Source organism: Cryptotermes secundus, unplaced genomic scaffold (assembly GCF_002891405.2).
Source record: "Cryptotermes secundus unplaced genomic scaffold, Csec_1.0 scaffold325, whole genome shotgun sequence".
Lineage (NCBI taxonomy): Eukaryota > Metazoa > Arthropoda > Insecta > Blattodea > Kalotermitidae > Cryptotermes > Cryptotermes secundus.
Window position 1 is genome coordinate 175,456 of NW_019735464.1, and position 23,364 is coordinate 198,819.

A 23,364-nucleotide genomic window follows, 5' to 3' on the forward strand; every position below is an offset into this window, starting at 1 on the left:
AATTTCCAACATCAAAATTAAATAATGTTACAAAATATTCTTCTCCATCCAAACTATCTACTTTAACATTTACCTGCAATACAATGCATAATAAATTAGAGAACATCTTAAAGTAGGGGTACATTTATTTATTCTCATGTGTAGTGTGGTGTGCATAACATAAAGAATACAACAAAATTAAATGGTCAATTCCACATTAACATACACTGTCGGAATAAGATCTAAAATTTTGCGATTATGGTATATTACTACAATTGAGTTTCTGGACATTATCCATTATTAAAACAAAATGTTTTGGAGACTGGATTCTGTCTTTGTCTTCAGGTAAAGGCCCACTCAGTTGAGCCCAATCAATAGAGCTAGTCCCTATCTACAGTGACCTGAATATGGAGACAGAATCTAGTCTTCGAAATGCTGTTTTAAAATCAGGAAAAGGGATAATATTCAAAAACTCAATAATTGTGCACACTGTGGGGCACGAGATGATCCAATATTTAAACTTTGCATGGATACTGCAATATCACATAGACACAAATTTGCAACATACATAAGGACCCAAGTATGGAGATTATCTTTAACAGAGGGTATGTGCAATGTAACTGCTGTTCTGCCATACAACTTCTATCAGATGAACACACATATATCAGTGACCACACTCTGGCATGTTATCCATAAACTGTTGCCACAGCCAGATGATTATAGCCCTGGGCTCCATCTCAGAGGCCATCCATTTTAGAAAGAATTTTTCCTCCATCAATTCCTAGAGGACAAAAGCATGGGATTCAACCTCATGATGATAACTGAGGAGCTGTTTCAAAGAAATGGCGGCTCTGGTCTAGAAAACCGAAATTAATGATCGTGGGCATTTGTTGGGCTGACCACATGACAACCTCTATCTGCAAAAGTTGGCACTCAACTTCGCCCAAAAGCGGCAGTTGCTCGGTCGGTATAGTTTGTTTGCAGAATAAAATCACGGAGTTTATGTGTAACATGGTCCCATCGCGCATAAACCACTGTCATTAATGGTACACCAGATGCAACAAGATGAGGCAAAAAACTGTTACAAATTTTCTGCTCAGGTACCACTCAGAGTCCACAGCTTGGGGCCAGGGAGTTTGATTAGCTCTTGGCTTCATATGGCAGCTCACACTGTGATCTCGGCTGCATTATGTACTTTCTCCATGAAAATGTATGGATCATCCACAGCCAAGAACATACACATTTTGTATGCTCACTATTCCATGCATGTGGAGATATATAACATCCGAAAACCACACACTGTGCAGTATGGCTTCTTCATGTTTAGACCACACAGTGAACTCCAATTTATGCTGTCAATCACATGCAAATTTAACTGCATGATTTTCTGAATAAAACGTCAGTATACAGCTAATTCCAATACAGTTCTCCCTGTTGATTCTCTTGAACTCAGTTGTAGTGCAACTCAGTATCATGTTTTGGGCAGTATGCACACTTCCAGCAAGATGATGGTTTCACTCTGAAAATGAACCATCTTGCTGAAAGTCAAGTAAGCCTGTATACGTATGTCTTGTGAAGGGGCCAACTGTCCCTAAATGAGCATAACAATGACTGTATGTTGCAACAAAACTTCATATTTTGGCAGAAAAAGGTTTACTCTTTTCTCAACAGTGAATTTTCCTTTACCTGCCATCCCAGTAACTGTCAATATACATTCTTTTGGCATGAACATGGTATGAAAATGCCCCCCAGTGGAATCTTTATGAAGCAGTGCATTCATCCTAGTGATTCAACATTAGTCTGCAACAAATTTGCTGCTTCAAAGTCAAAGAAATTGGGGATCATATCACATGGCACCCTGGACTAAAATCATTATGTATAAAGATAATTTAAATTAACTGGTCTGAGATGATGGCAACAACAACAATAACAGTAAGCAGTACTAGCAGCAGTTTGAACCAGCCTCTTGGGAGCAAAATTTGGCTGCTCAGTATGTCCATAATTCAGGTTTGTTATTGGTACAGGACTACCTCCATACATCACAACACTCTCCACTGTTTAGTTACTCCAGAAATTTCCTGACTTCTACGTATGATGAAGGTCCATCACCATGCACACAACAGCCTGACAATGGTACCAATGATGAGACAAATGAATCCAGTTCATGAACTTACACTTCAGTTCTTTAAGATTCATTTTAAGATTATTCTCTTAGCTATGTCCTCCAAATGGTTCCCTTCCTGTTAGGTTATTAGTATACAAGAGTTCAATCTGGCTGCCCATATAAAAAAATATTACTTGCAGTCACTTACCCCACCACCAAGAACCTTCTGAACAACATTTGCATCATCAAAGATAATGAATCCATAGTTTGGGACTCTACTTCCAGGAACTCCTTTATTACTTTGTTTGCTGTGAATACGGAGATCAATGATGGTGCCAAACTTGCCAAATAATTCCTGTAACAAACCAACAAACAATTAGTGCTTTTCAAGATGTTAAACATGGAAGTCTTTATGAATAAATAATTTGTCATGAATTGCATGCACATGATGCGCAGGCACAAACAATAATCTCTCAGTGCAGAGAGCAAGTTATTTCAAATCATAATGTGTGATATCTTCCAACACATCTGCGACCAAACATAGTGCATAATGCTTTGATACCTGTCACTGTCAGCTAGCAGCTCTTGTAAAATCCTATATCCAGTAAATTTCTTTTTGGTCTCAACTGAAGCACACATAAATAATGAGTATTTTCCCCACACACAGTGAATTTTTGTTTAGTAACATGACTTAATTGCTTTAGTTCCATAGGGCTCCTGTGAAGCTTCTCCATCTTCTCCTCTGGTTTGCAAATGCCTTAACCTCTCTCCAGGTCTTTCCCATCCCATTCCAAGAGAATGCATATTTTTCTATGGCGCCAACTGGTTTCTTAAAGTGTGCCCAATCCATCTCCATTTTCTCTTCTTAATTTGGATGTAAACTGGTTCTTGTTTTGTGAATTCCCACAGAGAGTTATTTGATACTGTGTCTAGCCATCTTATGTTTAAACTATGTCTTAAACAGCTATTTACAAAGCTTTGTAGTTTGTTCATGCTTGTTTTTAATACTTTCCATGTTCCACAGGCATAAAGGAGAACGGATTTTATACTACTATTAAAAATCCATAATTTAGTTTTCTTTGAAAGGTATTTAGTAACATACCTGCATTTTAAAACATTTCTGACCTTCCAGAAGTCATACCTTGATTTAGTGCGACTGTAGCCGAGACAACAATCAATATCTACATTTTTTTTTACAGGAAATCATTTCTGGACAATCATATCTTTGGCAACTGACATCACATATTCAGCATCTACTAAAATCATTCCACTTGGAGAATCACAGTTGCTTGTGCATGCACTGCAGCCAAAGTACCCGCGGCATTACACTTGCCTTGGCTCATGACTGAAGCTCTTTTAGTATTTATTTCATGTCATTAGTTATATTAGAAATGAATAACATTATTAAGGCTTGGCTAGTGCAGGTGGTCAAGCTGTTTGATGGCCATGGCAAATTCTTGCAAGGATTCCCTGACCCTGTGGGTCCTTCTTTTCAGCCGACTGCAATATGTGGTGGCAAAGTGTTGGTCTCTGAAAAACGGTCCTCCAGGGCCTCAAGGGTTTCCTTGTAAGCTGTGCCTTCAGGGATTCTGTGCAGCATGTAGGTGGTCTGGCCTTGCAAGGCTGTGATCAAATACGTGGCTTTCTCCTGGTATGTCCAACAGTTGTGCTCCACTATGGTCTCGAACTGGCACCGGAACATTGTCCCTGATGCAGTCCCACTGATCTTCAGTGGCTGTGTTGTGCTTGTGCTGGCTCCTGTTCCTGTTCCATACTCAGTCCAGGCCTCAAATTCTTTTAACTGTGTCTGAAACTCGCATCAGGTGGCCTCAATTAGGGCCTTCAATGTCTGGGTCTTGATCTGGAGCATGAGGCCAAACTCTCTGTGAGGGCCATTTCCCATATTTGCTATGGCCTTGTAAAAATCCTTCTTTACATCCGTTATATTGTCCTTGAAACTCCTGGTCCACATATCGATGGACATCTTTACTGCCTGTGTCCACCTGCATTTCATCAATCTTCTCATTATATTCCTTGCAGAGGCCCCACGTCCTTTGATCGACACATACCAGGATGTCTTCCACCTGAGGTTTCATGGCCTCTTCTAACTCGGACAAGATGGAGTGTACTGCAGCCTCCGTTTCTTCCTGACTGCACTTCATTGTGACCTCCATCTTATACTGGATAGCACTTACTCTGGCTCTCATCTCTTCTTGGATGGCATCAATCCAGGAGGCGAGGGAAGCCACCTGGGATTTCATTTCCTCTCGTCAGTCTTCCATCTTTTCTTGGTAGGCATCTATTTTGCTTTCCATCCTTTCTTGGTTGGTTTCTAACTTTTTCTCAAATGGTTCTCATTTCTTTTCTGTTGGTTCTTATTTCAGCCAGGAGGTGTTCCGGTATTTGTTCTATCTTTGTAGTATGTCGATACAAGTACTTGCTGCAATCTCCATCCAATTAGATGATCAATCCAATCCCATTTCTGACACCTGTTTGTCATGTGTATCAGTGGCTACAGACAGGGTTTAGATCAGTGCATAGATTTACTGACCACTTACAGGTCGTAACTATGAATAACTATAACAATACTGATGAGTTCCATACTAAGTTTTCTCAGTCTACATTCACTAGTCTTTACTTGGTAACAGCTCTCAACAATGGCTATTCCTATGCAATCTTTTCACTAAATGATTCCTGGTAATGAATCTTCAGCTTGTGTTGCCCTCTGGTTAACACTACACACCTGAACCCTCAGATGCACTGCATTCACTTTATGAACTGAAGTAGGTCGGTCGAGTCATATACCCTTGGAGCAGACCCAGAGAATGCCACCTACAACACCTCTTCTAGTGTTGCGTGACATCACAGTGCATGTGTATGCTGCAGGCACTACATAGCAATGGCTGTTGTTTACAGTCACCACTTAGCAACAGTTCTATACAACACAATAGTCACCAGACACCAACCTATGATGGGTACACACTTCAACATAAATAAAATCTGTTCAACTGTTAAGCTCCTATCAAGCTGCACATCCACAGCAGTTCAGAAGTGATTTTTCCATTTTTAGGAGGGTTAAAAAAAGGTGTAAATCTATCAAAATCTTGAGACCCATGAGATAGAAAATAAAAGGGAGAAATAAAAATGACCATTTGGTAATGTCTAGTGACAAAAATGAGTCATCAGATATAATCTAACTTGCTTTTCGCTGAAATTACATGCGGAAGTCTATTTAGCCAGTAACTGCACAAACAGAAAAGGTATCCCTAACCCTCAATTTCCCAATAGGCTTTAGTCTTGGCATGCATGGTCTCTGTCAAGAACTGTGGTATGTGAAGAACTGCATTTATCAATCTAAAAAAAAATTCAGAACATTTTGCAGGAAACATAACATTAGTACACATGGTAATGTTGCCACACCAATAAACTGAGGCACTGTTCAATACCAATTATATGACAGTACTTCAGATCAAGAAAACGAACTTGGTGATGTGTGAACTAGAACTTACCTTCATATCATCCTCTGTAGCAAGATGTGGGAGGTTCCCAATGAACAACTGCTGGTTATCTGGGTACTGTTGCATTATGTTGGGTCCCATGCGCCGTCGGTCACCCTCTACACCAATACTTCCTGTTGAGAACAAAATCCATTCTTTCACAAGGCAAAATTCGCCTTACTCTCTCTTTGCATTATCAATTTTTAATTAGAAAATAGGAGATACTTAAATATAATTTCTCTCCCACTCATGGAACTGAGCCCTTCTTCAGAAGCTGCCAATTGTGCAGCCACTCAAGAACTTCCCAGCATTTTATGGAACCTGAAGGTTCATTACTGTATTCACAAGAGCCTGTAACTGGTCCCTATCCTGAGACAGATCAATCCAATCCATACCAACCCATCTGATCTCTCTACGATCCACTTTAATATTATCCACCCATCTATGTCTTGGTCTCCTTAGTGGTCTCTTTCCTTCTGGCTTTCCCACCAATATCCTCTACGCATTCCTCTTCTCCTCCATTCGTGCTACATGTCCGGCCAATCTCACCCTTCTCATTCTATCTATACAGGGAGAAGCGTACAAGTTATGAAGCTCCTCATTATGCAATTTCTTTTCCAACCTCCTGTAATTTCATCTCTCTTCGGTCCAAATATTCTCAACACCCTCAGTCTATTGTCCTCCCTTAATGTCAAGAGACGAAGTTTCACACCCATATAGAACCACAGGCAAAATTATGGTTTTGTATATTCTAATTTTTATGTTTTTGGACAGCAAATGAAAAGACAAAAAGTTCTGGACTGAATGGTAGCAAGCATTAACCCAAGTTCAATCTTCTTTCAATTTCCTCCTGAATCAGGTTCTGATTGGTTACTGTCATTCCCAAATATCTGAACTGTGCCACATTTTCAAAATATCTATTACCTATCTTTATGTCATTATCTTGCCCTGTATTTTGGTGACAAGACGGCAAGATATACTTAGTTTTCTCTGTGTTTACTTCTAAAGCAACCTCCTTACTTGCGTCAATTAAAGTTTTTTTTTGTTTTTCTTTATGGTATCTATATTATCACCCAGCACATTCACATCATTGGCATAGTCAAACAGCTGATGTGTCCCATTTAATTTCAGTCCCACCTGGTTTTCCTGGACCTTCCTAATGGCATATTCTAAATCGAAGTTGAAAAGGGGTGGCGATAAAGCATCTCCTTGTTTTAGACCATTCTGGATAGGAAATTTATCAGACAAATGTTTACCTACATGGACTTTACTGTATGTTTCATTTTAACACATTTTAATCAACCTAACTAGTTTCATGGGTATCCCAAACTCTATCAGAATATTGTACAACACTTCCCTCCTAACTGAATTGTAGGCTTTCTTGAAGTCTAATAAGAGTACCGATTTGAAAAATGCTTTTATTTCTCAACATAATCTCCCTGTACACTGAGGCACTTGTCCCATCCTTTCACAAGTCCCTGAAAACCAGCAGCATAAAATTCTTTGGACTGCTGTCGGAACCAGGCGTGTTCACACGGCATGGTCTACCTCATAATGCATGACAGGTTGCATGCTTCCACTGAACGGCCTTTTGAAGTTTCCTGAGGATGTTACAACAGAAGTTGGCATTTACGGTTTGTCCTTGAGGCTGGAATGGGGTGAACAGTATGCCTTCATGATCCCAGAAGACTGTGAGCATCACTTTCCTGGAGGATGGTGTCACCTTAAACTTCTTTTGGGCAGGTGATGCAGGATGTTTCCACTGCACTGACGCACGCTTTGTCTTGGGCTGGTAATGGCGAACCAAAGACTCATCACCTGCGACAATTCGGGCTAGCATATCCTGTCCTTCATCGTGGTAGAGATTCAGATGCTGTAATGCCAGTCCCATTCTTTGCATTTTGTGTTGTGGGGTCAACATGCGCGGCACCCATCATGCACAGACTTTGTCAAACCTAACCTGTCATGTAGTATGAGGTAGGCCATGCTGTGTGAACACACATGGTTCCGACAGCAGTCCAAAGAATTTTATGCTGCTGGTTTTCAGGGGCTTGTGAAACGATGGGACAAGTGCTTCAATGTACAGGGAGATTATGTTGAGAAATAAAAGCATTTTTAAAATCGGTACTCTTATTTAGGTTCTATATCCATTTGTAACTTACTTATTAACTTACCCTTGTATTTCTATCTGCCTAACATCACTGACCCTATGTACATTTAATATATGAGAGAAGTAGTTCTTCCACCTATTCAAAATGTTGTGGGAATATGCAAGCAGATCACCATTCTCATCCTTCACTAAGTTACTTCTGGGTTGGTAACCCTTCTTGAAGTCATTTATTCCTTTATACAAGTCTCTACTGTTCTTGTTCTTACTGTTCACTGCAAGCTCATAAGTTCTGTCTTTCGAATATTCCCTCTTTTTATTCCTGAAATGCCAGCTGATATGACATCTTATATTGTGCAGATTATCCATGTTTATTTTGCTCGGATCCTGTAACCACTGCAATTTGTCTTGTTTCTTTTGGTCTAATAATTTTGAGCATCCTACATCGAACAATGGCTTATGGTTCTTCAGTTTATAATAACCTAGGCTCTCTTTGGCAGAAATTTTGTCACCCTAAAAGTTTCCCAAGCTCTATTAACATCCACCTCCATGTCTAAGTTTTCCAAAGCAGCGAACCTATTTGAGATTTCAACACAATACTGCTCTTTACCTTCTACCTTGTTTAATTTCTTGAGACTGAACCTCTCCATATAAACTCCACATTTAGGGAATTTATCAAATACATGTTCTAGTTCTTCATAGAACCTGTCCTTCATATCATCAATTTTATCTTCTGTTGGGGCACGAACATTCAGAACGATGATATCACACCAGCGACCTCTTAGTATTATGTTCGACATCCTATCACTAACAAACTCTACCCTCTTAACTCCTGATATGATTCTCACTCCTCGTTCCCAAAGAAAATATATATATATAAAAATTCCCCCTCGTTGGTGTCTCCACCTTATCGTGGTGAGGGGGTTTGAGTATGCCAAGGACCCTGAGAGCTATACCAGCGGTAGCGTAGCTACTGGCAGGGCCTCCCTTGCTGGACAGGTCAAAGGGTAGGCATCAGACGAAGAGAGACACCAAAAACTGATGCCGGAAGCAGCGTCATCAGTAGCGACTTGAAGCACAGAGCAAATGATGCTCGAGATGGTTCAAGTTCGTATAGCAGCAGGCGTGACCAGAGTGGTTTGAACGGCTGCTGTACTGCGATGTGGAAAGCAAATGGAAAAACTACCACATTATCACTTTTCCTGGATAGTCTCTTTCCAAAAACAGAGATACCATATATGCGAGATGTTTCCTCTGGAGGCAAAACAATCCGGAGGTAAACTACTCCCCCAATCGGATCTCCGGGGGGGAGTGTTTCTAGAGGAAATGTCATGCAGGCGTTACAACAAGAAAAAGTGCGAAGATCAGAAGAAACAGCATGGATACAAGATTGGAACATGGAATGTCAGGACCTTGAATCAAGCAGGAAAATTGGAGAATTTGAAAACGGAAATGCAGAAGAATGAAGTGTCTGTGCTAGGTGTCAGCGAAGTGCGGTGGAAAGGACAAGGTGAAATAAGAAGCGGTGATTATACAGTGTATTATTCCGGAGGTGAACGGGCTGAAAGAGGTGTGGCAATAGTGGTGCATAAAAGTGTAGTGAGGAGTGTTGTTAAGAAGATTGCTTGTAATGACAGAATTATTGCTCTGAAGTTAAAGGCGGAACCGGTAGATATACTGATTATACAAGTGTACATGCCAACATCAGAGTATGAAGATGATGAAGTGGAAAAAGTGTATGACACAATTGAAGAAATTCTTCAGGAAGATGGAAGAGGAGACACAAACAGCATCATATTGGGAGACTGGAACAGCATTGTTGGAGATGAACCATATCAGAATATTGTTGGATCACATGGACTAGGAAGACGGAATCACAGAGGTCAAATGCTTATTGACTTTTGTGAACGAAATGGATTGATTGTTACCAACACTTGGTTCAAGAAGCCAAAGAGAAGAATTTACACATGGAAGGCACCTGGGGATTGGAAGAGGCATCAGCTGGACTACATCCTTGTGAAACATCGATTCAGAAACAGTGTGAAGGATGTGAAGACGCTTCCTGGGGCAGACATTGACTCTGACCACAACTTGCTGGTTGCCAAGTTCCGAACCAGGTTGAAGAAAATTATAGGATTTCGAAAGCGCAGACCCAGATGGGATTTGGAGAAGTTATATGCTCAAAGACAAAGCGTGCAAGAGACTCTAGAAGAGAAACTCGGTGCAATTGAAGGTGAAAGCGGAAATGCTGAAGCGCAGTGGAACGATATAAAAGAATGCATGTTAGATACTATCAGTGATTTGGTAGGTAAAGTTGAGAAGATAGCAAGAAAACCATGGGTTACACAGGAGATGATGAGTAAAATGGAGGAGCGAAGGAAATGGAAGAATGTCAACAATGAAGAAGGCAGGAGGAAATACAGGAGACTGAGGAATGAATTGAAAAGAGCCACGGACAGGGCCAAAAAGGAATATCTTGAGAAGATATGTAATGAGATTATGGAATTTCAAAGAACAGGCCGTTATGATTTGATGTACATGAAGACAAAAGAACTAGGATGGAAAGAGAATCATGGGATTCAAAATGTTGGCATCGAAGACTCCCAGGGGAATAGAATAGTAGATCAGAGGCAAGTGCTGAAAATTTGGGAAAATTATATTTCAGAACTATATGATCGACCTAATCGGCCAGAAACCTTAGAAGTTGAACCGGAAGAAGAAGTAGATACAGACGAGAAAGGACCATATATTTTACAAAGTGAGGTGGAAAAAGCTATCAAGGAAATGAGGAAGGGAAAGGCTACAGGAGATGATGATGTACCTGGAGATGTGCTCAAGTTACTGGGAGAAGGTGGTTTGAAAACACTGACAAAACTAATGAACACCATATATGAAAGTGGAGAGTGGCCCAAGGACTTTACAGAAGTTACAATGATTGCCTTAAAGAAAAAGACAAAAGCTACAAAATGCAGCGACCATCGCACAATAAGTCTTATTGCACATACAGCAAAGATAATAGCAAAGATACTTAAAAGAAGAATTGAAAGGAAAATAGAGGATGTACTTGGAGAAGATCAGTTTGGATTTAGAAGAGGAAAAGGAACCAGGGATGCAATTGGGATGATGAGAATTATAGCGGAACGAACTTTGGAGATAGATGAAGAACTGTGTGTTTGCTTCATAGACTGGCAGAAGGCATTTGACCGGGTAAACTGGACCAAATTAATGCAGATCCTGAAAGAAACAGGTATCGATTGGCATGAAAGAAGATTGATTAGCAAATTGTACATGGATCAGAAAGTTAGAGTACGACTGGACAGGGGGGAGACAGGAAGTGTGCAGATTGGAAGAGGAGTTCGACAAGGATGCTGTTTATCACCAATTCTGTTCAACTTGTACAGCGAATGCCTTACCAAGGAAGCTCTGGATGGGCTCGGTGACTTCAAAGTAGGAGGGCAAATTATTCAAACTGTGAAATATGCAGATGACCTTGTGTTAATGGCTAAGGAAGAAACTGTGCTACAGGGCATGATTGATAGACTAATTGAAATTGGAAGGTGCTATGGCATGGAAATGAATGTGGAGAAAACAAAAGTAATGAAAATTTCGAGACAACCAACCCCAGTCACAATAAAGATAGACCAAAAACAAGTGGAGAATGTGAAATGTTTTAAATATTTGGGTAGCTTGTTAACAGATGATGGAAGGTGTACTTGTGAAATTAAATCCAGGATTGCCATGGCAAAAGCTGCATTTAGCAAGAAGAAGAATCTTTTTACCAGCAAATTTGACTTAAATTTGAGGAAGAAACTAGTGAAATGCTACATTTGGAGCATAGCTCTGTATGGGGCTGAAACATGGACACTTAGGGCAGTAGATCAGAAACATCTGGAAAGTTTCGAAATGTGGTGTTGGAGAAGAATGGAGAAGATCAGGTGAGATTACAATGTGAGAAATGAAGAAGTGTTAATTAGAGTCAGTGAGCAGAGGAATATCCTACATGAAATAAGAAAACGGAAGGCTAATTGGATTGGTCATGTTTTACGCAGAAACTGCCTTCTAAAAGAAGCTATCGAAGGAAAGATAGATGGGCGGATAGAAGTGACAAGAAGACGAGGAAGAAGACGTAAGAAGATGCTGGATGACCTTGGGGACAGAAGAGGATACTGTCATTTGAAGGATAAAGCTCTAGATCGCATTAAGTGGAGGAATTGTTTTGAAAGAGACTGTGGACCTGTCGTCTTGACAGATTACTGATGATGATGATGATGATATAAAAATTGCCTGTGGGTTCGGTGCCACCTCTGTCCCATTTGACCTCCTTTACTCCTAATAAATCTAAAATATATTTTGAGATTTCTTTCGCCACTCACGAGCAAACCTGCCCTATACATACTTCTAACATTTCAAGTACCAAATCTCATATCCATTTTCTTTCACTTAGGTCGTTTATCCAAGGAATCTATCCAGGTCCAAGGCTTCTTGTGAGCTTTTGTAACAAGCTATTTTTTAAGGTGAGGAGGAGTTGTTAGCCCCACGCCCAACTCCCAAGCTCGAAGACCACCCCTTATTGGCTGTCCGTGACTGCTTATTTGGTATATTTACAGCTACCCTCCATATCTGGAGGTAATGTCCTACATCCACAACCTGATGATGTGTCATGCTATGGAGACAAGGGACCTACCTAACATGGACTTAATGATAAATTAGTTATGTTTACAGGCAAGATTAGTCAGTTATGACAGTTCAAATCCTGCAGCTGAAGACAATGAACTCACCAGTATCTTCATTGAAATTGCCCCTTCCAGATCCACCACGGTCAATCCTGCCCATTCCTCGGATGCCAGATCCTCTAGTTCCGCCCCTGGAACCTCTCTGTCCAGACAGCAAAGATCCCGACCCTCCACTGGGCATTCCAGATACTTGCATTGAGTCACGTGCATCGCTGTTGGTACGAGCTGCCAGTGGAGGCTGGAAGATGTAATATGGTTTTTCGTTATCAAGAAGCATGTAAACTGACAAAAAACAAAGACAATGCACCTTCTGTACTACGCTGTGGAGATGCATAGCAGTGTCAAGGTAAAGCTTCTTATTTTGTTTTACCCATGGGAAAGGACCCTTTGGTTTGCTATATACAGAGTGTCCCATGAGGAATGGCCCAAACTTCGGGAGGGTGTTCCTTATGTTAAAGTATGCCAATATAACCCAAAACACTTATGTCCAAAGTTGAACGGTTACGGAGATAATGGCCCAAGAAAAGTGTGGTCTTCTGGCAGGTCCACGCACTGTACCTGTTAGCTGAGAGGCCTTATCTATGTTTGTCCTTGAGTGCGATGATTCACCCTAGCCGTGCTTATGTAGTTGGCTTATACCAGAACGCGCAGTCAGCACTTACAATTCATGTGTCATGTATGGTGCTTGGAAACCCTAAGGACAATTATGACATGGTGAGCAAGTATTTTGTACTTCAATTTTATGGCTTCATGTCACTTACAAGTTAGTTTGATGTTACGTACATTATTAACATTACAGAATCCACATATTCCTGCCAGTTTTAATATGTATTTTGTAATCAACAAGTGTGCAACGCCCGTCAAAGTTTGACACTTCTCTGGCCATTATCTCCATAACCGTCCAACTTTGGACATAGGTGTTTTGGGTTATATTGGCATACTTTAACATAAGGAACACCCTCCCGAAGTTTGGGCCATTCCTCCTGGGACACCTGTATAAGGGACAGGCCACTCTTGGAGCTTTCTGGACATAATGTCTAAGAGAGAAAAATGTTCCCACACTGGTAACTGAAACCTTGTTCTCCAGACTACAATGGTTCAATGAAGCAATGACAAGTTATGACGACGAAGTCTTATATCTGCACTGGCTGAGATTCACTCGCTACATCAACAGCATAACACATTAATCTGTAAGAGATCTGCAGTGAAAAACATACGTCTCATCTTCTAGAAAATGCATGCAATATGACAGTTTACTGTGGCCAGGCAGTCCATGTTCAGGGTTCACATTTATCTTCTTAGGTGGATGTAATCTCGTCTTAACCAGCAATAATCCACATCTGATAGAATAATACTTTGGTTTCCCTGTCAATCTTCATTCCACCAATTGCTCCACAATCACCCTCACCTATCATCTGGGGCTGGTACAATAGGCCAGACATGGCCGCAGTACAAGGGACTTAGTCCCACCCCACTAGCAACAATAAAAAAAATACCTGCAGTTATAGGAGCTCAATAAGTCCAATTATCAATCCAAATCCAGTGCATAGTCACTAACATACAACAGTATAAAAGCAAGTGAAAGGCTATATGAAAAACTGTAGTTAGCTGAAATTCATGGAGTCCCATTTTATTCATTTCTCATCAGACAGGAAATGTTCTACCACCCAAAGAGAATGCAAGCAGAATTAAATTCAGAGATTATGGTCTTCTAAGATGTGACACTTTGCAGTGTTGTAGGAGGATACCAACATTCCAGTGGAACATGCTGCCTCCATCTTCAGGGTTGAAGTAAGTACGAAGTTACAAGGAAGGTGTTCACTCAGATCCCCTACTCATGAATTGGCATCAGCGCTTTTCTTGAATCCTGCAACGTGACCCGACTCCATTCCCACCCTACTTACACCAACCCTGAAGACAGAAGCAGCTTGTTCTTCTGAAATGTTGATATCAATCTAAAACACATGGCACCATGACCCCTGAGATGACAGCCCATACAGAAACTTGCTATTAAATGGGTTTGAGATGTACCTAACAAACACTGAAAAAAGTTCATGCAAGAACATGTTGATGATCAAACTTACTGGCGATGTTGTTGGCTTTGCAGGAACATTTAGGCTCGTTGACATTGTGGAGCCAAGAGAGCCTATCCCCCCCACTCCAGTTCCACCAGACTTCACTAATGTTGCGTATGTCTTGGGCTCATTCGAAACTAAAATGCATACACAAACTTGTTAAATTGTTCTGGTACGCTAAAGTCTATAACATCTGTGATGGGAAATAGCATCTCTAAGTCAATGTATAAAGATATTAAAAAGAAAAAAAGTAAACTATCCCTGTAACAGACTGTGAAGGCCCATAGGGTTGTGAGATGTTGAAGGTCCCACATTATCTAGACAATCGGCTCAAAGATGGTGATAAGGCTGTCAGCCTTACATGCTGGCTGTGCTTTACTCACCAGGAAAAAGTTACCCATAAATAAAAAATATGAAAATGTCTATTATCATTTATGATCAACAGATTATGTAAAGAGGCACATCAACACATCTTAGAAAGGATGGGTGGTATACACTGATTTGATAAGGCTCAGAATAGGGACCATTGGAGGGCTCTTGTGAACACTGTAATGAACCTCTGGGTTCCATAAAAAGTTTGGAAATTCTTGAGTAGTTGCATAATTGGCGATTTCCCAAAAACAGGTCAGCTCCATATAGTCAGTTGGCTACATCAACACGAAAGCTTTAATAGCAGCAAACAATAACGATGACAATTTTTAAAAATAATGAAGATATCTGAACAGTAAGAGGTAAGGTATGTCAGTGATTATGTCCCATGTAATTAACTATTCTTTTAATTGCCTGAACAGAAAACATGATAAACCTCACTCAAGATTTGTAATGTGTAATTTACGAATTAAATTCAGATGTGTCGGTAACAAGCAATGTTAGTTTGCATGGTTTAGTACATAACATTTTGTCTCCAATATTGTAAACAGTGTACTGCCTTCCTATTTTGCTTTTCACCAAGCTGTCAGTATCACACAGATGTATTATTCCAAGCAAAGTTGTTTGATAGGGACAAAACCTTAAACATGAGCCTGTGTAGCTGTACTCTACGTCAATGGGACCTCAGGGAAAGGAGAAACCTGAATGACAAGAGGGAAAGACACTGCAGGGTGCCTCTCTGTAAATTACAATTTAACTACCAAAGCAAAACAATGCATACTGAAACTAGTTACGGGACTGAAGAGGACATTCTGATGACAACCTGTGATGTATATTTCTGAGTGGTTAAAACCTGGAGGGGAAATACTACTCCCAGATTCTGGAATGTGAACTTTCTCCATGACAAGAACAGGCTGGAGAGACTGGGTTAATGGCATCTTTATGGGCTGCTAGCCATACTGTATTGTATTGGAGAGGGTGGGTTTCCCCATGCACTTAGACCAACTGTTGGTCCATTGTGCATCCCCTTATGATATTCTACCAGTCTCTATTCCCTACCGGTACTGGTGCATACCATCAGTCCCGACTCAGCCAGCGAGTTCGGCCTCTACTGGCTCTGCGGTATCTCGATGCTTCCCCCATCTACCAGAGGTGTTAGAGACTACTGTTGGGCGGGAAATGTCCTAAATTTGGCTCAGTGGTCCCCTTGGGACATGAGGTTCTTTTATGTGCCGTAAAGCTACGACATGGGACCCACGGCTTAAATTCCCTCCCTGAGGACTTGTTCCCTGAATTTTTCCGCCCTTAAAAATTTCATGACCTCTGGCGGGTTTGAACCAGCGTACCTTGAGTCACGAGGTGAGAACGTTACCCCTAGACTACGGAGGCCACTTGCTGCTAGCCATAAATAACTATAAATGCAAGAGTGCAAGTTCAGTTGGTGCAAAAAGTTATGGGGAAACTTTTGGGTCTAGTTAGTTAATCACTCATTAACAGCACCTTCACAGTAAAAGAATAGAAGCCCTTGTTTTGTATAATGGTTTTCCACATACGTAATATCAATAAAATGATTGTTCTAACAGTTTCTGTTGTCATATTGAACTCCTTGTTACAAGTCATACTCGCTCCAGTGTGGTTTCGCCATACATGATGATTGCACGCCACAAAACTTAAACTCATTTTTTGGCCCCCCTTTTACCCCCAAATCCAATTTCTTTCCTTGTCAGAATACATAGTTAATTATCGAGTTACAGCTCTGTGACCTGGAGAGATATGTCAGAGGTAGTTGAACTACCGGTTGGGTCACCCATGCCAGAAAGGTCAAAGGGTAGAGGCCAGACTAAGAGAGATACCCTGGTACCCCAGGTTGGGGGTTGGGCACGAGGCTAACAACCAGCCTAGGATAAGTGGAACACATGGGAAATGGACTAAGCAAAGGACAAGGAACAATGATACTGCGATGGCAAGACGATGTTAAGAACAACCTGAAGAAGATGAAGGTGAAAGAATGGACATGGAAGTTGATGAACAGAGAGAGCAGTGGAGACTGGCTGTAGAGGCCAAGGCTCACACAGGGTTGTAACACCAAGTGGCACATTGGTACCTACACACTGTTTCACCTTATCAATACCAAGAGTACTCACCAATCATGGCAGAGATATCAGCAAATGACTATAGGCATAGTTATTATTATCAGTCGTGCGTCAATTATTGGGGTTTGCACATTGTGGTCCAGCTGCCTGAATGCTACATTCTTTCAACGCTTAATACTGTTAGTGCCAAGTCAGAATAAGGTCACCAGACATGTTAAAACTGGAGATTTAAAATCCCATATTCTGTGACAATAAACTGTTATCCTCAATTTAAAATATGGCTGCCATCTCTCTAGTGCTGAGAAATTCAAAACTCCTACTCCCAGACAACAAAGGTAAAATTTTACTTCTCTTGGACCTTGGAGATATAGGATGGGATGGATTGGATTGATCTGGCTCAGGATAGGGAACAGTGGAGGGCTCTTCTGAACACGGTAATGAACCTTCAGGTTCCATAAAATGCTGGGAAATTCTTGAGTAGCTGCAGAATTGGCGGCTCCTCAAGAAGGGCTCAGCTCCATGAGCAAGTAAGTATCTAGAAATAGCCTCCTCCAGGATGCACTGTCACACTTGCAGAAAGCTATCTCACCTGATTCAATCTGATGATGGGTATCCTCCATAATTTCTTGTTGGGCTTTCTCCTCTTCCTCGCCTACAACCTCGTGATCATCAGCCCCTTCTTGTTCCTCTTCATTATCATCCTCAAGAACACTGTCTTGCTCCACTTCTTCTTCATCAGGCTTGATTATGTTGGGATGTCCAGGCGGTGGAACAATACCCGGCGCACCTGCTTGCTGCAATGGTATCTGTGCCTGTGGAACAGGCTGCAGGTTCTGTGCAGGAGTCTGTGTTGGAATCATTGCTGCCTGTTGTGCCATGCTGGGTGCAGCAGTCACAGGAGATGACATTACAGCCACAGGAATTGAAGCTGAAATTACTTCTTCAGGAAGTGCTGTACCATTAACAACCGCAGTTGCTACAAGTGGGGCAGGTACCACTGAAGGTGGTGGTACTACTTGCTGGTGGGAGGTTAAGACAGCAGCATTTAACTGGGGTGGCTGCTGTTGAGGATGGGGTTGAGGCTGAGGCGGCTGCTGAGGAGTTACCACACCACTCGCTACTGCAGCAGTGTTGTTTATGGTAGTGTTGGTACTGTTGTAGTACGCCATTGTCTGTTGTGGGACCAGCTGTTGGCTCTGAAACAAGTTGAATGTAATTACAGAAGTGCTGGTAGAGAGCATCTAGCGATGATAACATAACTACAAGCTCAACTATTGGAACATCTTTGAAAAAATATGTAGCATGATTATTTTACTCATATATAAGTATGCATGATAAAGGTGCAGAGACACTGAATGACAGAGAGAGAGAGAAAAAAAAGGGAATAAGTGATGATTGTAAGACCCTTGGATGGATGTAGTTTACACTCAACGACAACAGTTAGCATAAGACAGTACGGAATTACAGACCTATAAGGTGAAAAGTATGCAAGGACTTACTTGTACTTCTCGTCTCTATGTTTTTGTGGCTCGAATTTAATATGACTTTGGCTTTGGGAATACACCACTTAGGATGCTGATGTTTGCTAATGGTTTGGCAAACGCTGCGGGTACTACCTTCAGGGTGAATACCTTGGGTATGTGTATGTGTCTTACACTCTTCTCTCTCGCAGTGGGCATGAGTCATAGCTAGGAAGTGACTGGAGTGTCAAATAAGTGGATGAAAATGAACAATGATGTGGGAAGCATATGGAAGGAAGTGGTCACAGCTTGATTTTAAGCCCAGCACTTGCCTCAATGGACTGAATAACTACAAGATTCAAACTGAGCACCTCCTGAATATAAATCAGATGCACTAGTAAACTTCATCAGTAAAAAGTGAAGAAGCTGGAAAGAGGACATGCAGGTCCATACAGATATTACAATACTCAGTTCATGACCACAACAAGAACATTACTGCTTGATGATGCTGCCTAAACTATGCACCATGCAACACCAAGGACCTAAGCACACAAGTACGGAAGGTGCAATTGTGATGCTGACATGTGTGGACTCATGGGGTTACATTACAAAAAAAAGTGTAGTAGGAAAAATTATGTTTTTGTTTAGTCTTGGAGGTATGAAGTCTAAAGCCTGAAAAACATGATATTATGACTCAAAGCCATTCCTCCAAGAATGCAAGTTATAATCATATGATCTGTACAGAAATTATTTAGCTTTTGTTCAGCAAAGAAATCTATAGCAATGCTAGATTCATATGTAAAAACCATATAGAGTACTATATGTGATAAAATAGGTAACAGCATATAACTATTACACGACTACTTTCGTTGCTCTGTAATATGCACATACACTATATGCTCCCCTCAAAACTTTGCATGTTCAGCAAATTCTGCACCTTATATTAGTGAGGTTCATTATGGTCCTTCCCATACAGATCAGGTATGAGTATCAAGTAAGAAAGCTATATGCAGATTATAAGGAACAGAAATTATTTTTTCACAGAAATAAACAAGGTATAAAATCAATACTCAAAACATCGAGAAAGACCTCAAAGCAGAAAAACAAGAAAGAAAAAAAGCTGATGAATTTAAGGATATAAAAATTTTGTATCACCGGCAATAATTTCCATTTGGGGTAACAAGCCTGAAATGTCATATACAGAGCCATAGGAGACCAAGGACTAGAAGAAGAAACCAGGCAAAATAATCAAAAGACAAGCTACAAAAGTGGATACAAATACTGAAGACGCATTTGTTGGAGGACAGAGAATGGAGAACACTTTTTCATAAGGTACAAAATGCCAATGAATGAATGATGATTATGAAAACTGATGACAAGTTTATCATGTACTGTATGAACATGCTGATTCCAGCTCCATCTGAAGACTGAGACAGCATGTCACTTCAAAACGTCAGTGAACTTATAGCAGACTACAAGGCATCACATCCCAGTCACTGTGATGAGAATCTTAATTCTCACATGAGAATCATGGCTCAGCTGAAATTTCACTTGCTACAACAGGTGCATACAAAGAGCATACACTGGTTCAATCCTAATGGATGACAATTTATTATAATGCATTTTCTTTGGGCATTGTCTGTTCTCTGGATTAAGAATATTCATGGTGTTTCACAGACTGTCTCCACGTTCAGGCACAAAGAAAGATCACCTACTCTCTAGACCATTACAGAGCGTTACAGAAGTGACCCTTCCAATACCTTGTCCAACCCAAAGGTTCATTACAGTGTTCACAAGGTCCCTCCACCGGTCCCTATCCTCAGCCAGATTAACCAAGTCCATGCCATTCAATCCTATTTCTCTTAAGATCCATCTTAATATTATCCTCCAACCTATGTCCAGGTTTTCCTTGTGGTCTCATTCCTTCTGGCTTTCCCACCGAAACCCTATATGCCTTCCTCTTCTCCTAAACACATACCACATGCCCTGCCTATCTCATTCTCCTTGAATTGATCATTCTAATTATTTTTGGTGAACAGTACAAGTTATGAAAATGAAATCTAAAAGTCTGCGGCAATGGATTATTAACCTTTATCGGACGGGCCATTTAATTTCCGGTAGGGGCAGCTGGATGGAGTTTATTTAAATGCCCACCCTTCTAGAGCAATGAAATTGTAAGCATGTTTCTAAAAATGGTGTGATTTCTACATTTTTTATGATAAACGAACAAAATGAACGCTCCTTTAATGTAGAAAGAATATAGAATCAGATATTCTAATTTACAGATTTTAATATCTGTAAAAAATTTTTACACTGATTCCCCCCCCCAAAAAAATTCCTGAAATTCATACATTTTCTGCACCATGCGTTCTAGCAGTGTAATACATTTTCTGCACCATGCGTTCTAGCAGTGTAGTCCTTGTGGCGACTTCACATTCAATGGTGTCTCTTGTTGGAGCTTATTTATCGTATGGGACATATCGGTATGCACGACTGCAGGTGTCTGAAATCGCTCTCTGTGTAATGTGTTAGATAGACACATGAGTTAATTCTCGGAATATGGTGTTGCCAGATCGGTCATTCTTTCATTCACTGCAGTCAAACGATTGTGTTTGTAATGATTTTGAAACATCGCAATATAAGGTTAGCCACCCATGACATCATGAAGCAGATATTGGATTCAGCCGAGACGTGAATGAGATTTTTGTATGTGTGGGCGCGATTTATGGCTTCTGGTCGTGGTCTAAGCACTGTGCTGGCAGTAAACCATTCACCGCTAGAGATCCGTATTATTCACCATGGCCACACGACGACGTCGTATGGAAGATGCTGAAATTGAGAAACAGCTGTTCAATGACACAGAGTCGGACTGCTATTCAACCGATTCTGAGAGTGGCGAGGAAAGTTGGAGTTCTGATTCCGCGGACGAAGGGTCATCACCTTCGTCGGCAACTTGGGGACCGCCAGACCAGTGTGGCTGGAGAGGTGTGAATAATTATTCCGGTGTAGCTGCGGGGATAAATATCACTGCAGCTCCACACATGAAAAAGGATTCCACCCCTCTCTGTGTTTTCATGCTGTACTTTGCGGGGATTATCCATCTGCTGGTGGAAGAGACGAATAGGTACTACCACCAGTACCTAGACAGACTTGAAGACGGACCATCTCCGCGGCCTGACATAACTGAATCCGAGATGTTTCTGTTTCTAGGAATAATCATTCAAATGGGACATGACATTAGAGAGACACTAAAGGACTGCTGGTCGACTGCTGAACAATTTGCCATGCCTTTCTACTCTAACACAATGAAACGCGACCGTTTTCTTCACATTCTTCGTTTTCTACATTTTGCAGACAACAGTATAGAAATGACAGGAATGCCGACAGTTATGACCGACTATGGAAAATTCGGACCATCTTCGACATTCCCAATGACGCATATCAAAAATATTATAACCCTTCTGAACATTTGGCCATAGACGAAATAATAGTTCAATTCAAGGGAAGGGTGGTTTTTAGACAGTACATTCCTAAGAAGCACAAACGTTTCGGAATCAAAATCTTCAAAATTTGTGATGCCGCTGGGTATACCTATGACATGAAGGTTTACTTAGGATAAGACAGGAAACGTGCCAGCCAAGACGTGACAGCGACACATGCTACAGTTAGGGACCTATGCAGGCGTATTGAGGGCGTAGGTCACAAACTGTACATGGACAATTTCTTTTCGTCACCAGACTTGTTCGATGACCTGCTGACAAAGGACATAACGTGCTGTGGGACAGTCAGACCTAATCGGAAGGGCTTGCCTGACGATTTTCGACGAAGACAATTTCGACTGAAGAAAGGTGACATTCGTGTTAGGGTGAGACGGAACTTGACAGCACTAGTTTGGAAGGACAAACGTGACGTACACATACTGACAAACATGCACTGTCCTCCAGCAGAAGGCAGTTTCTGTGATGAGCACGGAAATGCCATCAAACCATCAGTTGTTGTGGATTATAACACGCACATGGGTTATGTCGACAAAGCGGACAGAATGACAAACAGTTACAGCATCAGTCGTCGGACCTGGAAATGGACAAATAAACTATTTTTCCATCTCCTGGACCTGACAATTCTGAACAGCTTCATCGTGTTGTCATCCTGTGGCACGAAATTGTCACATTGAGACTTTCGTCTCGCCCTTGTGTGCAACATGGTGGAAGAAGCTGGAAGGGGTTCACCTCGCCCTCAAAAGTCCATTGGTCGACCTCCTGCCGTGTCATCGTTAGTAAAACGACTAGAGGAAGCCCGTCGACATCACTGGCCTGCTTCCTCTAAATCGCAACTGAGGTGTCGTGTGTGTTCTTCGCGTGGGAAGCGGTCTAGCGTTCGTACGAAGTGCGTGAGGTGCGACGTCGGACTCTGCATTTCGGAATGTTTTTGGCAGTACCATANATGAGTTCGTTCGGCCATATGACGTCGGTAGATTACATTAGATCATGCAGGAGGGAAGGCTGTCACCTTATAAAGGTTGTGACCAAAAATCATGTAAATAGAACAATTTATATTTTAAATTTAATTTTAAAAAAATCTTTACACGTGTGGAATGCGCGATATCTTATGATGTCGTTCGGCAATTTGGCCTTACTTTTAACATCATGTGACGTCGCTAGATTACATTAGATCATGCTGGAAGGAAGACTGTCTCCTTATAAAGGTGGTGACCAAAAATCATGTAACTAGAACAACAATTAAAATTTTAATTTAATTTAAAAAGAAAAACCTTACACGCGTGAAATCCGCGACATCATATGATGACGTTTGGCCAGCTGCCCTAACTTTTAACGACATCATATGATGACGTTTGTCCAATAAAGGTTAATACAATTATTTGGTTTCTGGACATTATCAATCGTCCTGCTTTTATTTAAAACACACAGACGTTTCGGAGACTGGATT

At 41.1% G+C, this 23,364-nt stretch overlaps 1 protein-coding gene across 3 annotated transcripts in view; it reads right to left on the reverse strand.

Moving 5' to 3' along the window:
- LOC111869330 (ras GTPase-activating protein-binding protein 2) overlaps positions 1 to 23,364 on the reverse strand; it is a 38,235-nt gene that overhangs the window by 2,047 nt on the left and 12,824 nt on the right. For 2 of the 3 annotated variants that reach the window (XM_023860782.2, XM_023860783.2), the window contains exons 6-10: positions 17,547 to 18,153; positions 14,505 to 14,632; positions 12,466 to 12,658; positions 5,593 to 5,714; positions 2,292 to 2,438 (exon numbers count right to left, since the gene is read on the reverse strand). In XM_023860782.2, the coding sequence (XP_023716550.1) occupies positions 2,292 to 2,438; positions 5,593 to 5,714; positions 12,466 to 12,658; positions 14,505 to 14,632; positions 17,547 to 18,153 (1,197 nt within the window). The remainder of the gene's footprint in view (positions 1 to 2,291; positions 2,439 to 5,592; positions 5,715 to 12,465; positions 12,659 to 14,504; positions 14,633 to 17,546; positions 18,154 to 23,364) is intronic. The other variant, XM_023860784.2, reaches the window with a different exon arrangement.